Source organism: Notamacropus eugenii, chromosome 2 (assembly GCF_028372415.1).
Source record: "Notamacropus eugenii isolate mMacEug1 chromosome 2, mMacEug1.pri_v2, whole genome shotgun sequence".
Lineage (NCBI taxonomy): Eukaryota > Metazoa > Chordata > Mammalia > Diprotodontia > Macropodidae > Notamacropus > Notamacropus eugenii.
In genome coordinates, this window is record NC_092873.1 from 355,578,031 (window position 1) to 355,593,499 (window position 15,469).

At 45.3% G+C, this 15,469-nt stretch overlaps 2 protein-coding genes and 1 non-coding gene across 3 annotated transcripts in view; all 3 read right to left on the bottom strand.

The window, feature by feature from the left end:
• Positions 1 to 1,293: 1,293 nt before the first annotated feature.
• The window catches only part of MED24 (mediator complex subunit 24), a 57,588-nt gene continuing 43,412 nt past the window's right edge, over positions 1,294 to 15,469 (bottom strand). Inside the window, exons 24-25 of the mRNA XM_072646320.1 lie at positions 1,860 to 1,940; positions 1,294 to 1,526 (exon numbers count right to left, since the gene is read on the bottom strand). Of these exons, the coding sequence (XP_072502421.1) occupies positions 1,309 to 1,526; positions 1,860 to 1,940 (299 nt within the window). The 3' untranslated portion in view covers positions 1,294 to 1,308. The remainder of the gene's footprint in view (positions 1,527 to 1,859; positions 1,941 to 15,469) is intronic.
• On the bottom strand, positions 5,405 to 7,889 carry LOC140524004 (mediator of RNA polymerase II transcription subunit 24-like). Its single transcript, XM_072638521.1, has 5 exons — positions 7,773 to 7,889; positions 7,323 to 7,405; positions 6,661 to 6,839; positions 6,453 to 6,552; positions 5,405 to 6,074 (listed from the first exon to the last, which is right to left on the bottom strand). The coding sequence occupies exons 2-5, from the start codon at positions 7,356 to 7,358 to the stop codon at positions 5,622 to 5,624; spliced, it is 768 nt and encodes a 255-aa protein (XP_072494622.1). The 5' UTR covers positions 7,359 to 7,405; positions 7,773 to 7,889; the 3' UTR covers positions 5,405 to 5,621.
• Positions 7,470 to 7,574, bottom strand: LOC140530696 (small nucleolar RNA SNORD124). Its single transcript, XR_011976116.1, has one exon. It is a non-coding gene; the product is annotated as a small nucleolar RNA SNORD124 (small nucleolar RNA).

Here is a 15,469-nt window from a genome sequence, read left to right on the forward strand (position 1 = left end):
CAGAGCCAGACAAGCAGCCTCTAATCAGGTAACCACCATATCCCAGGGCAGTTCCATTGGCACAAAGTGCCACAATGGCTAGTCTTCTCTCTCCATGCCTAACAACTGCCCACCCTTCAGTTCCTCAGAAACCAAATTTCCTTTCCCTGCCTAGTTTCTAGAGAAGAAATCCCACGTAAGCTGTGCTAGAACAATTTCTCAGCTTGGAATTATAAAGAACTTTAGAGTGTCTAGCTATAATGGACTAGGAATTAAAAGAATCCCATTTTCCAAATCCCTCTCCTGACGAAAATAATTAAACTAGAAGCCAACTTTGGTTGGGCCTCCCAAGTAGGGTTTATGAGGATGAGGGCTGGAAGGAGTTACACTCACACGTGAAAGCTGGGCTCCAGTCAGAGAGGGCCTAAGGGAGGGAGCCCATAGCACTGATCTCTTCCCTCCAGCAGCCACTCCTGGATTCCCTAGAGGAGGGCAGGCCAGACCTACAGACGGACACACCCCAAACCTCACAAGGAATAGTAGAATAACACGTTCTTTATAATAAAGATGGTGTGGAAAGTGGATCCCAAAGGCATACAAGAAATATTTCTTAGTCCTAGCAGGTTGACTGCTACTTGGAAAAGCAGAATACAGGAGTCTCTCTTATTTGACTAACTACATTTGTTACAAGGGTTTTGTTATCCTTATGTTCAATGGGGGAAGGGAGAAAAGGAGGGAGAGAAAATAAATGCTTAGTATGTGAAAAAAAATTATAATTAAAAACAGAAAGACAAGAAGGAGGAGGTTTCAATCTACATTCTAATAAACCAAGGCATGATGAGAAGCTCTCCAGGAATAATTGACCAAGAGTTAAGGAGGCAGCTGGTGGCTCAGTGGGTAGAGCTGCCAGCCTGGAATAAAGAAGACCTGAGTTCAAAATCCAGCCTCAGACACTTACGAGTAATGTGATCCTGGGTAAGTCACTTTACCTCTGACTGTTTGACAAAAAGATCTAATGGAGAAGGAAACAGCAAATCACTCTAGTGTCTTTGCCAAGAAAACTCCATAGAGAGCTGTAGTGCATGAGATCGCAAAGAGGGGCATATAACTGCGTAATAAAGATAACAAAGTCAAGGAGTGGACATCACAAAAAAGTACATTATAACAAGTCTTAGACTTGGAGTCAAAGAACTGATTTAGAAATTGCACAAATGTCCCATCCCAGGTAAACCCTATCCCCTCCAATACACTGCCCACACCTCCCCAAATTCACTCCCCAATACCAAAGAGCAGAGCCACCTGCTCTATCCACTCAGGAGGGACAGTGCCCTAAGGGGCAGCACAGGGCCTCCCACCCCCAACACCTGCCATCTCTCTCACCCGGGCCCCACAACTTACAGTGGTGAAAGGCATGAACTGCAGGATACTGCCTCGGCTGCCCTGCTCCAGGCAGTCCACACACTCCTCCATGAACCACTGCACAAACTGCGTGTGAGGGCCTGCTGTCCTGGCCCCCAAGATGGAGGAGATGAGCAGGAACAGGTTTGCTGTGCACAGCCAGACACAAGAGGTACAAGAGGATCAGTCAAAGGCACAAAGCATGAAGAAAAATCTGGAGATGCAGAGGGAGCAGAAAGGGCAAAGGAAGTTCTGGAGGCAGGAAGAGAGCAAGAGGAAAGGAGAAATCAAGAGGGGGGAGAACAGAGGAGGGTTAGGAAGAAGCAGGAAGAGGACAGAAGGGAGGAGACAATTTGGTACAGGGGACACCAGAAGGTCCTCAGGGGCAGACTGGGAGAGGGTCTCCACCACCAGGTAAGGGAAGGTGGGAGAAGGGAGTCTCCTGCCCAGCTGGCCAGGCTTAGGAAACAGAGGGAACTTACCAAGGACTCGGTTCAAAGGGTCTCTCATATTGACTGTGTGCATCCGAGAGGCTGACAGAGAACTGCTCATGGACCTGTCAGCTGGGGAATGGGAGGAAGAGGCAGAGGGGAAGACATGGTTTGCTCAAAACCCTCTCCTTCCCCACTCCAAGGGAACCCCTCCTCAAACCCTGAGGCCTCCCCAGTCCCTCCCCATCCCTCCCCCAGTTTCCTGGCTGACTGGTGAGATGAACCCCACTCTGTTTAAAGGTCCCAGGGCAAACCCTAAGTCAAAGTATATCCCCTTCCTCACAGAAGAGCCCTGAGAAGAAGAGAGCCTCCCCAAAAAAGGCTCCTGGCCTAGGAGGAATCCCACAGAGGGAATTTCAACCCTCACATTAAGGAAGCCCCACACTGGCCTCTCTGCCAGACAGAGGGAAAGGGATGGAGGAATACCAGATCCCAGAGACAGAAGTAGCTCAGGCACCAGAACCAGGCCAACCCTAGCCATCAGGTCACTTTCCCTGTGCCCAGCTCCTTACAAGAACTTGGGAAACTGCTCCCAGGACTACAATGGCACTAGAACAACCTCCTTTGGGGACTTCTGTCCTGAAACCTACTTTCTGCTCTATTGAACATTCTCTCTCAGGTCAACAAAGACCTCCCAGGTGTCAAATCCAGTGGCCTTTTCTCAGTCCTTAGCCTTCTTCAGGACCCTCTGACATCATTGCCCAGCCCCACCCCACCCCCTTCTCCCTTGCTCTCAGAAACCACACTCTCTTGGCTCTCCTCCCTCCTCACCACTCACTCCTTTTCCTTCTCCTTTCACACTATCACAGACCTCAGAGGACATCCAGTGCAACAAACACCTAAGCAAGAATATCCCCAACAAGAGACCATCTTAGCCTCTGCTTAAAGACCTCCACTGATGGGGAACTCACTCTCTGTGGAGCCTGCCCATTCCTTCCATCCAGTGTTTTGGGACTGCCCTGATTATCAGGAAATGTTGCCTCAGATCAAAACAAAATCTGCCTCTTGTGCCTTCCACAGATTTCTAGATCTGCTTTCCAGGGTCAGGGAGAACAAGGCTGAACCATCTTCAGTCACAGACCGTCCAGCTAACTGGATAGGATCCTATATATTTACAAAAATATTTATAGAACATTTTGTGATGGCGAAGAACTGGAAACAATGTGGATGCTTATAGACTTGGGAAAAGCTAAACAAATGGCGATGCATGAATGTAATGGAACATTACTGTGCTGTAAAAAATGATGAATGTGATGAATAAAGAAGCATGGGAAGATCTACATAAACCAAAGGAGAGTGAAGGAAACTGAGACAAGAAAAAAGACAAACATAGTGACTACGCTGGAGTAAATGGAAAGAATTGCACAAAAAAATCAAAAATCAATATTTCAAAATTATGAAGAACAAGACTCAAAAGTAGAGATAAGGGAAGACACCACCACTGAATCCCTTTAAAGAGGTGGAAGGTGCACAAGTATTGTACATTTTCAAACTTTTTTGATCAGTTAAGCTGATCTTTTTTCTTCTTCGGTTTCTTTTTCTTTTTTGTCTTAAAAAATCTCGTATATGAGATGGCATTTGTGGAGGGGAGAAGATACTAGAGGAAATGTAATATATGAAAAAAGAGATCAATAAAATTTATTGCTAAAAAAAGACAGGAACAGTGAGTAGGGCAAGGAAAGTGACAGATGCACTGTACTCTACTTTGGTTGGACAATATCTGTAGTAATGTTTTCAGTTCTAGGAACCACATTTTAAAAAGGACACTCATAAGCAGGAGAGAACCCAGAAAAGGGTAATCAGGATGGTGACCAGCAAATGTCAAATTAGAATCTATTGAAGGAAATGGGGATACTTAACTTAGAGAATCAATCCATCAACAAGCATTTATTCAGCACATACTACGTGCCAGACAAGGAATGAAGCAACCTCTACTCTTTAAAGAATTTATATTTCACTTGGAGAAGAGCTGACATAGAGGTGAGGGAACAAGGGAGTCACCTCAGAGTACTAGAATGTGTTAGTAATGAGTTTTGTCTGCTTGACTCCAGAAGAACCAGGAGTGATGGACAAAAATTATAAAGATGTGATTCTGTGGTCACGTAAAATAGGGAGAAACAGAAAATTCACAGGTCAAGAAAGGACCAAAAAAAAGTTTAGGAAGAGTAAAAGGCAGTTAGAGAGGTGAGATCAGAGACAGGTTAGAGGTTTGGGAGGTGGAACAATCTGACATGATGATGAGATCTAAGAAGTGACCACCCTGGGGATAGCTAAGTATTGAGGAAGGCTTGAAGGCACCGACATTAGTGAAACTGAAGTGTCATTAACATGCACAATGAAATTATCAAAATTGTGGGCAGGAGTGAGGGTGGCAAGGAAGACTGCCGACTAAGGACTAAAACCATCAAGGAAAGAGAAGCCATATGAACCAAAACATTTATAGAAGCCGTTTTAGTAGCAGCAAAGGAAAGGAGAGATCCTTTCTTCATTGTAAAGGTGAAGGGTCAAGGCTATGGAATATGGTCTACATAGTCACAATTCATTGATATGTTGATTATTTTCCTTGAAATACTTTTTTCTTTCTATGGACAATACAGAATACAGATTCAGGGTGATGTGATACCTGTCAAGAAGGGGAAACACTACTATGGTTAAACCTTCCACCCCTACTCTCCAAAGATCTATGCTATAGAAAAACTCTAGATCAATTAATCTATCCTCTGCTGTGGTGAACAAGAGGAAGCTCCCAGTAGCTCTACTACCAAGGCCTGTCTTATTCCATAGCAGAATTCCACTGGATGGTGAAAAGGGGACACTCTATGTCCAAAGGGGAAATAGTCCCCTTCTTACAAAGTATTCAAGCCTGCTTCTCCCTAGCCTGGGGCCCTGCCACATTTAGTGTAAATAAATAGAAGTCATAACCTACGAACCAAGTGCATGGGTGGGGAGGGAAGAGGGGGGAGGAAAAGGGGGACCTCATATTTCTCAGACTTTAGCCTAGGTTTGGCTCCAACCCAAAACAAACCAATAATTCCAGGAGAAGGAACTCAAGCAGGGGCTGCCCCTGTACAGGTCTTCCCGGCTCTGGATTAGTTGGGTAGAAATGGGCGGAACCAGAATTCTCTAAAGAACAAAGAATCTTTACACTCAGGTAAAGATGCTAACCCAATTCTGAGAATAGTAACTTTAGAGTAAATAGTAATCTTTTTTTATTTTTTATTTTTTAATGTTTAACAGTCACTGCCATATGTAAATAGTAATCTTTAGAGAATACATCTCTCTTTGGACCACAATTTGTCCATGGTCTAATGGATAGAGTACTGAAACTGGAATCAGGAAGACCTGAGTTCAAATTCTGCCAAAGAATTTCAGAAGCTTGCAGGGTCCCACTTAATTTCTGTCAACCTGTTTCCCATCTATAAAATAAGGGTAGCACCCACCTGATAAGATTATTGTGAGACTCAAATGAGATGACCCAGGAAATATATTTTGCAAGTTTCGAAGCACTATATAAATACTAGCAATTATTTTTACTAGAGTTCCTCCTTCTCATCCAAAATTTTGGCAGCAGAAATCTTTGAGAAAAGGTACGAGCTAAAAACTCCTACATCATGGACAACGTTCTATTGAAAGGAGCAGAAATGATCACAATGAAATAAACTCTACAGTAACAGTGAAAACATTTTAGCTGGACTTTGCTATCTCTTTCCCTTACAAGACATTCTAAACAACTGTCTTCCTCTTAAGAGGTGCTCAACAAGTATTTGCTGAATGAATGACTGAAAGAAGGTGAGATCCCCAGGACCCTAAAAAACCCAGAAAAAGGGAAATGACCCAAGGATCAAAGGCTGGAAAGGAAGGCAAAAGGCCTCTCCAATCCACAGGTAAGTGTTCCCTCCCACAAGTATGCAGAATTGGCAGCACAACAGAAATGATTGGTTTTTCTAGCCTAAAAGTCATCATGATGATTGGAGGCACTGTAGGCAGAAGTGCATGGAAAGGCTTGGAGGGGACAGGGAAGATTACAGACCTCTCACTGTAGAACTGCAGGGTATTTTCACTGCAGAGTGGCCCTACCAGCTGTCGAATCATCTGCAGTGACTTCTCACGCTCGTCCAGGCCTAGCATACGGACATGGGCCACCAGCCAAGCAACGGCACACACTGCCAGGCTGCACACCTTGCCCTTGATGTTGTCGGTGATTTTCTGAGATGGGAAACATGTTAGTTGCAGGTATCCCAAGCCCAAGGCCTGCCCCACACACCCTTTCCCTGCTTGGGAAGCCTCAGATCTCAGCAAGTTGAACCCTGGACCACCATAATCCAGTGGGCCCACACTGACACTGAGAGCTGGGAGAGGGAGGGAGGAGTGACCTAGAGACCTAGAAATGATCATGGCTACAGAAGAAGACACCCAGATCTTAGACTTCTATGGATGGGGAGGCCCTCTACACTAAGGAGATGCAGGACATCTAGGAGTAACACCTGGCTCTTAGGGGAAGAGAGAAGAATGGTATGAGTGGGAAATCAGGTTGTCATATCCTGGGACCAAAGGGCATTACTGGGGACAGAGGGGAATGGCTACCTGGATGGACTCAAAAGCCAGGACTCCATTCTCCCAGGCATTCAGATTCTCCAAGATGGCAGCTGAGATGCTGAGACAGGCCTCATGCCACTGCATCTGCCTGTGGGGAAGAAGTGGGAAGGAGGACACCTAGATGGTGCAAGAGCATGGTCTTGAAGGAGAAAGACCCTGACTGCTGCCCCCACTTGCATCCTTCCAGGCCACCTACACCAGCTTCATTTCAGAAGTGTTGTTGAGCAGGGCAACCAATGATTCCACGTTGGTGGAGTCAGGCCGGAAGCAGGGATGGTCAGGATTCAGGATCTTGCCCTCCTCGGGCATACACATCTGCATCCAGGTCTCAAAGAAGGGCACTTCACCCACAGTGCTTGATTCTGATAGAATCACCTGATGAACAATTCAAGGAGAGGGATAAATACCTACCCACCAGGTCCCCTTTACCACAGTGACAACAGGGGAGTATGACAAAAGCTTTCAGAGGACCATTACCCCTCCACCTCTGACCCAGCAGGCCCTAGCCTTTATCCTGCCAAGGCTGACATTCTCTCCCACCCACTTCAGAACCAGGTAGTTCTAGGGGAATGAGAAGAAAATGAGACCTATGCCGCCATCTTGTGGTCAATGAGGATATGGTCCCAAAAGGCACTGCATAAGCCCATAAGGTGGAAAGAGGAAGGGGAAGGGATCCCTCTCCTGATGAACTAGGTACCCATCAACCACAAGCATAGCATAGTGTGTCATGATTCCTGAGATCTGGTGATCTAGGAAGGTTTCTTTAGTTTTCACAAATGGTTTCTTCCCTCTTTCCACATCACCAAGTCCCTGGTCATCCCCTACCCCATTCCCTTCTGCCCTTCCCCTCTCACTGACCTCTGAACCATAGGTCTGGGCCACATGGCACAACATGAGGAAGGAGATGTCAAAAAGCAGAGCACGGACTGAAGCTCCTTTGGCTGTGGGGAGGAGATGCAAAAGTCAGGAGAAGCCTTGCTTGCCCAGGGCTTAGGGCAAGAAAGGTTCAAATCAAGGAAGGTCAGGAAGACAGCAGCTCCACCACAGACCTGGGATTCAGGATCCTTTTCTTGGGGTTTCACTTTGAGCATCAATCCTCCCTTGAAATATGGACACTCCCCAAAGGTTTTGAGACCCTCCTATGCTTTCCTCTGTCTACCCCAAACAACAGATTTGGGCTCACAAAGAGGACATGCAGGCACAATTTTAGAAGAATGTTTGGCCTGCCCTCATTTGCCCTTTTCAGGGTCCTTAACCAACACTGATTAGTCATAGCACACCAGGGCAGAGGGCAAGGAGATAACTTACAGTTTTCATTATTGATGTGCTTTGTGAATTCATTCAATCTGTGGAAAGAGGGGAGCTGGGTCAAAAAAAGGGGCCTGGGACAACAGGAACAGCTAGAAACAGCAGAAGCAGGGGGTAGGAATATCTGTGCTTCTCAACTAGTGTCAGTCACCAGCACTGAGGTTATAAATCACATTACACTAAAATAGAGTTTTATCACCACAATCTCTAAAAACATCAAATGTACACTAAATACAAATAAATTCTAGTACACTTGAAGAACTGCCTTCTCCTGGAGATGGCTGGAACAGGATTTCACAAGAAATTATGGATAATGGAATGGCATGAGCTGGAAAGGTTCTCAAATACCAGTTAGTCCAGTCCCCCTATTTTAGTGAAGAAATTTATGCTGAAAAGGGTCAAGTGAATCACCCAAAGTCATAGAACTCCTTAGCAGCAGAATCAGAACTTTCTAGTTGTCCAAGTCTCCTGCCTCCCTAGTCCAAAGTGCTTCCCAATATAGCTCTTCTTCTTATTGTATTTGGTTAATGACTGCTCACTCCTTACTCTCAATTTTTAAAATTAATTCATTCTTAGTTTTCAACATTCACTTCCATAAGATTCGGAGTTTCAAATTTCCTCCCTCTCCTCTCTCCTCCCCAAGACAGAGTGTAATTTGATATAGCTCTACCTATGCATTCATATTAAACATATTTTCACATTAGTCATGTTGTAAAGAAGAATTAGATCTAATGGAAGGAGCCAGGAGAAAGAAGAAACAAAGCAAAACCACAAAAGGAGAGCAAATCATCTGCTTCCACGAGCATTCTGACTCCAAAGTTCTTTCTCTGGATGTGGATGACATTTTCCATTGTAAGTCTTTTGGAATTGTTTTATATCCTTGCATGCTGAGAGGAGCTAAGTGTATCCATCAGTCATAGCACAATGTGGTTTGTTACTGTGTACAATGTTCCCCTGGTTCTGCTCATTTCACTCAGCATCAGTTCATATAAGTCTTTCCAGGTTTTTCTGAAATCCGCTTATTCATTGCTTCTTTTTTGTTTTTATAATTAATTTATTTGTTTTCAGTTTTCAACAATCACTTCCATAAGTTTTAAATCCCCCCCACTTCCTTCCTCCCTTCCTTAGAGTCATACAATCTCATATGTGTTCTACACATACATTCCCTTTAAACACACCTTCCTATCAGTCATGTTGCAGAGAAGAATCAAAACGAACAGGAGAAACCATGAGAAAAACCAAAACAAAACAAAACATAAGAGAAAATAGCCTGCTTCATTCTGTGTTCTGACTCCATAGTTCTTTCTCTGGATGTGAATGGCATTTTGCATCATGAGTTCTTTGGAAATGCTTTAGGTTCCTGCATTACTGTGAAAGACCAAGTCTATCACAATTCTCGAATACTGTGGTTCTTACTGTGTACAATGTTCTCCTGGTTCTGCTCCTTTCACTCAGCATCAGTTCATACAAATTTTTCCAGGTTTTCCTGAAGTCCTCCTGTTTGTCATTTTTTATGTAGCACAATAGTATTCCATTACATTCATATAACATAACTTGTTCAGCCCCGATTGATGGACATCCCCTCAATTTTCAATTCTTAGCCACCATAAAAAGAGGTATATAAATATAATAATATATATAATATAAAATTTTTGTACATGTGGCTCCTTTTCCTGTTTTTACAATCTTTTGGGGATATAACCCTAGAAGTGGTATTGCTGGGTCAAATGCAGAGTTTCATAGTCCTTTGTGCATAATTCCAAACTGATTCAGAAAAACTAGATCAGTTCGTGCCCAATATTTTAAAAAATATTTTCTCCAATTATATGTAAAATTATTTAGTATTTGTTTTCTAAAATTCAGAGTTTCAAATTCTCTCCTTCCCTCCTCATTTTAGGAGGCAAGCAAATTTGACATCATACATATTATGCCTAATACTTAAAGTGTCTTCACTTCCACTGGCCTATATTCCATCTTCTCCCCTACTCTCATCAGGGAGAAAACTAAGGTAGGAGATGAAAATAGGCAATCCTATGATGCCAAGGGAAAGGAGGAGGAGCAGAAATGAGGATCATAATCAATTCCTGATCTCCTGAGATACAGAGGTGGCTGAGAGGCTAAGGAATAAATGAGTGCCTAGACCCCATGAAGACAGCACAAGCTTCTGGCCCTTCCCTTGGACTCGATAACCCAGTCACAGTCACAAACTCAAACACAAGGCAGAGAGGCCCCATCTAGGTCAACAGGCACAGGGAGTGGAAGGGAGAGCAGCCAGGGAGCAACCCTTGTTTACTGCACTCCTGGAGTAGCAGGTTGATACAGTCACAGCTGGGAGGCAGAAGAGGGAGAGGTAGGGAGAATAATGTTTGAACAGACACACAGGGGAGCCCTTAGAGCAGAGGGAATCTGGCTTCTTCAGACCTGCTCCAATCCTAGAAGCAGAGACTTCTAGAAGCTTCTCTAGGGGCCTAAGAAAGGGAAACAAGGAAGCACTAGACTGTGGACAGGCTGCAGGTTTGCCTATAACATTCTCAAAGTAAATCCCAGGAGAGCCAGAAAGAAAGGAGACTCTAGAAACAGAATGGCTTCTCTTGGGCACATCAGCAAGACAGAGGCCATGGGAGCACTCACTTGCACCGCTGGTCAGCCTTGTCTAGCAAGGGTGTGAGCTTCAGCAGGAACTCAAAGGCACAAATCACATCCTCAGTGAAGTCCTACAAAGAGCCAGAAACCCCAATCTGGGCTCTATGCCGCCTTTTCCATTTCTAGTCACACATGGCAATGCTGGGCACAGGTGTTATTTTGCTAGGCCTGTGGCCCAGGCCAACTGGCTGGGTGTGCCCAGTGTTGTGATGGAAAGAGAAGTGGCATCTTGCCTATTCTGGTAGTAGAATGATGATGAGGATGATGGGTTTGCCTGCACATGTGTGTACTTGGGGTGAAGCTTTTAAATATAACAAGCAAAATACACAGCATTACAAAGGAAAGCAACTATAATTGAGTTATCAAAATATTTTCAACACACAAGTTCCTGATCTAGGGACATTCAAACAATTTAGCTCCCTGAAGAATTCCCAGCTGCCCAGCCTTGGCAGATGACCACAAATCTCCTTCTTTCTCTCTGATATCCAATTCTGGGCTGGGCAATAACTGTTCCCTTCCTTCCTGTTCTCCTAAGGCAGCTGTTTACACCTGAAAACTGCTTAAGTGGTCTCTCCAATCTGGGAAAGTTTACCTCCTTCTCCCTCAGGGCATGTTTTCACTTTCACCCAAGCCTGAGGAATCTGGAGGAACAATGAAGAAAAAAGCCACACAGCAATCAATTCCTTCACTGCCTTCCACTTGGTTGGTGGGAGGTAGGGAGAGTGGAATGGGGAGAAGCCCTATCCCAGGCATACGCAGGAACATATCTATCCCAGTAGCAAATAAGAATTCACTAAAACAGAGGGACTAATATATGTCAGATCATCCTGGGCTTGCCAGTCCCCAACTTCTAGGGGATATGGCTTTGGCCACAGTCACATAGCTAGAATTAACAATAAGTATGACCCCAGAGAGCTCTAGCTCTGGCTCCCCTCCTGTCTTCCTGCACTTGGATCCCTGTGGTAAAGAACAAAGGGGTCAAACACAGAGCTCAACGGAACTAAGTTAAAGCTCAAGAAAAATGAAGAGGAACCTGGAAAAGGCAGGACCTGAAAACCTGGACAGCTGGCCAATAGCAGTGAGGGGATCACTTGGGTTTCCTAAGGCAGCCCTCTTGTCTCATCCCAGTGATAAAAGGGCTCTGAGAATTTGGGAGGGAGTTCATGCAGTCAAGGTCATGCCAGGATGAAAGAGCCCTTCTCTAGTCTCCATTCTAAGAACTAAGAGATTAAGGGTGACCTCAAACTGTATTAGAATGGGAGTCCTCAACCACTGAGCTCTCTCCTCCATTAAATAAAGGTACTAGGGTCTATCAGTAACTGTCCAGAGGCTTCTTCCTCCAATGCCCAACAAATGCAGCTCAATGATCTGATTTCTAACTGCCTGGGCTGCCCTAGGCATGAAGGCACACACACTGTCTCCACACCTGCATCCTCTTCAACATCATCAGCTGTTCATCAATAGTTGAAGCTCTGTCAGATTCATGGTGCCCTCCAGGAGGACCACAGCACGAACTGTGGGAAACCCATTCTTGTGCAGTTGTTCTGAGTGCACAGAGATCATGATGGGGATGCTGAAAGGAAAACAAACAGATTAAGTTTGGGCAAGACAGTAAAAAGCAGAGATCAGAGAAAAGAGTTCAAACCTCTAGGAGACATTTGGGCTGATGACACTCTGCTTTTCCTTCAGTGGGCTCATATTCCGTTTAAAAAAACTCAAACAATTTGATACCTTTTTTTAACATTGCATACATTTACCAATGTATTCCTCTTCCCGCCCTATCACCCCCAAAAAGTAATTTCTTTTGATAATGAAGTTAAAAAACTTTCCAAAACTTTCCAAACCACTGGAAAAGGAAATGGCATGCTACTCCAGTATGTTTGCCCAGAAAACCTCAAAGACAGTATGGTCCACGGAGTCAGTCAGACCTAACTAACTGAAAAACAATTTTCTAATGAGCTTTTTTTTTACATTTCCATGAGCATAATATTACACAGGCCAGAAGGGATAGGCCCAGCAGCTATGTTCTAAAGAGGTCATCATGCACCAGGGCACAGTTATGGGGTTGGTGCAGGGCTCTTGGTGGCACAGTCTCCTTACACCTGGGGGGTTACAGGTGCCCTTTGCATTGTGGGGTCTACTTGCTGTCACTGGCAACATCAGGCACCTTGGTGCTACCCAAAGCTAGTTCCTCCTTCTCTACCCAGGGGCACTTGGGCTCCCAAGGTGGGCAAGGGGTGATATAGGCCAGGGGCTGGGTAGGGTTGATGAGTTGTGTGGTCTGGAGCTGGCTAGGTTTGGAGGGCTTGGACCCAGGCCGAAGGCTCAGGGTAGCCTGGGATGAGACTGTGTCCTGGCTGTGTCCATCCTGAGCCAGAGTGGGCACCTGCAGGGGCAGAGACCAAAGCTGGATTATGCCTGAGCTGCTCCAAGGTCTAATAAGCTCTTTAAAGATCTCCACGTTCTTCTACTTGACCTTGGAGATGGCAGTTGCTGAGGTTGGCTAAGGTCTTCCCAGACTTCAATGATGATGCTCAGTGGCTGCTGGAGAGACTGGAGGAGGTGGGAAACAGTGGCCTCTTTACTATGCTTTACAGGCAACAATTCACAAAATTAGGTACTCTTGGACAAGAAGAAGATATGTACCCAGGACCCTGAGTGGTAGCATGCACTTTCTGCCTTTTTCCAAACAAGGTAGGAACAACAGTGGCTAACATTTCTAGAAACCCTTCCTAGTGGTCTGGCATCCTGAGGATGTACACTGCTGGACCTGAAGACTAGGTATGACATTATCACAAAAAACAGAGGCAGGATGAGAATTGATGGCAGCTGGTACAACCAGGGTATCCCACAAAGTACTCTGGAGCCAACCCACAGGTGGCCTTAAATCTTGTGTTGTAATCAAGCTCATCTCTTCAATTTCCTTCAGTCTCCATGCCTTTACTCTTGTATTTACTCACATATTTAGTCTTCTCTCCTGAATGTCATTCCTTTTCCTCTCCAACTACCCAAATCCTATCCATCCTTCAGGTCTCTGTTCAAATCTTTTCCCAAATTATTTCAGCTCAGATTGACCTTTCTGATTTTTCTCTGAACTTCTATTGCATTTAACTTAATTACATGAAAAAAGAGAAGTAGAGTGGAAAGATTCCCTGGTCCTATGTATCAAAAAGAGATGCATACTTGAATCTCAAGCTGGCACTTACTAGATATTTGACCTCTAAGTCCTGTCTTTTCAAATAGACTACAAGCCCTTGAGGACAGAAATCACACACACGTAAGAACAGTTCTCTTGTATCTTCTTCAACAGCACTGAACATATTAACAGGGACATTGTAGTTATTTGTTAAATACTTCTTGGTTGATTGGTTATGGAAGCCAGGATGCATAATATGGGTTGGGACTGGATTAAATGATCTGATACCCCTTCCAGTTCTAAGTCTATGATTGTACAGCAGGAGAAGTGGTAATAAAGTCAAAATCTCAGAACATATTGTTTATAGGAAGAAGAAAAAAGTACATAGCATAGTTTCACAACCCACTAAAAAGGGTAATGCTGTTGTGCCTCCTCTTTTACTTGGTATACTGAGTAAAGAAATGGTGGAAGATGCTATCCACCTTCAGAGAAACAGATGACAGGAGGAAATAAGCATAGTGCAGTCTTACATATATAAGTGTGTATGAGTGTATATGTGTACATATGTGCATGTTTAAAGACATCTACATATGTATATCCACGCTCAATTGTAGCCCTAAAGGGTGTTGGGGGGAAGGATGGGTAAAAATAAGGTAAAAAGTACACATCAGAGAACAAAAGAAAACCACTAAAGAGGCAAAGAAAAGCTGAGCAACTTTGAAAACAATGTGTAGTATTTATTATGGAGGTTTCCTTGAAATAGAAATGTGTTGTTTGACACTGAATCCTCTCCCATATGGTCCACTGTGTGACATGGCAATGTTTTTTTTCTCATTTTGCATTTAAATTTAAAGTAAAAAAATCACAAAAAAAAGAACCAACAGGAAGCTCTCCATAGCTGTTCCTTGTTTGCTTAAAATACATCATGACCTCAGCCCATGAGTTGCAATGCTGTCCCACTTGCCCATTTCCTTGTCACTGTGTCGTTCCTTACTTCATAACAGGGCAGCTAGGTGGCCATGAAGTCAAGAAGCGGCCTCTTTGCCAAGACAACCCCAAATGGGGTCCCAAAGGGTCCGACACGGCTGAAACTTCCCACCCGCTCTCCTTCCGCACCCATCACCAGCAGCTCCAGGGTCTGCTGGGCTCGGGTTGTGGAGAGCATACCCGGGAACCGACGGCGTGCTTCACGGACTACCCAACGAGGGGTGGGGGCGTCCGATCATGGCCCGCCCCTCCTTTCCCTCCTCCACACAGCCTTCTTCACCCTCCCTCCCTCCAGGCCTTCCAGAACAAGAATGTCCCAGGAGGCTTGGGGGATAATTTCTTCATGTTGGTGGCTCGTTCCGCACCTGCAGGACCGTGGGTTTGGGAACAAGGCGGAGCCGGGACCGGCCTGGTTTCGGGGGCAGGAACCCTTACGGTCTCGGAATGCCGCGCAAAGGGGCAACTCTGAGACCGATGAGCCGGCTCTGGCTCTCAGCAGCAGCCCCTCAGTGCGGGAGTCCGCTATCCTCCCTGGCCCTCAGGCTCTGGCCACCCCGACTGCCCCTTGCTCTCCAGACCCTCACCCCGCGTCTTTCGCTGAGGAACCTCCGCCACAACAGACACACACGCCGGAAGCGACATCTCTAGCCCGGAAGCACACCCCTAAAGGGCTCCTCTCTGATTGGTCGGGCGCGGCCACCGAAAGCCAATGGAAGTATCGGAAGGATGAGATTGGTCGACCCTAGCTTGACTTCTGGGAATTGCAGTTTTAGATCCCAGTACGAAGGCAGCGCACCCACTGGGCAGTTGGATTTCTGGCTGAGCCCGCAGCTACTTCCCCGTTCCTAGGACGCTGAAGTCTTTGCAGTACCCTGCGGGTCTTCCTGTCACGGTCTCCACCACGTTCTAAACCTTTTTTGTTTTGGGCACC

Coding starts and splice junctions, on each gene's coding strand:
- LOC140524004 (XM_072638521.1), bottom strand. CDS start 7,358: ATGTTGTGCCATGTGGCCCAGACCTATGGTTCAGAG. Junction 6,840..7,322: donor CCCAGACCTATGGTTCAGAG/GTCAGTGAGAGG, acceptor ATTGTTCATCAG/GTGATTCTATCAGAATCAAG. Junction 6,553..6,660: donor ACTTCTGAAATGAAGCTGGT/GTAGGTGGCCTG, acceptor TCTTCCCCACAG/GCAGATGCAGTGGCATGAGG.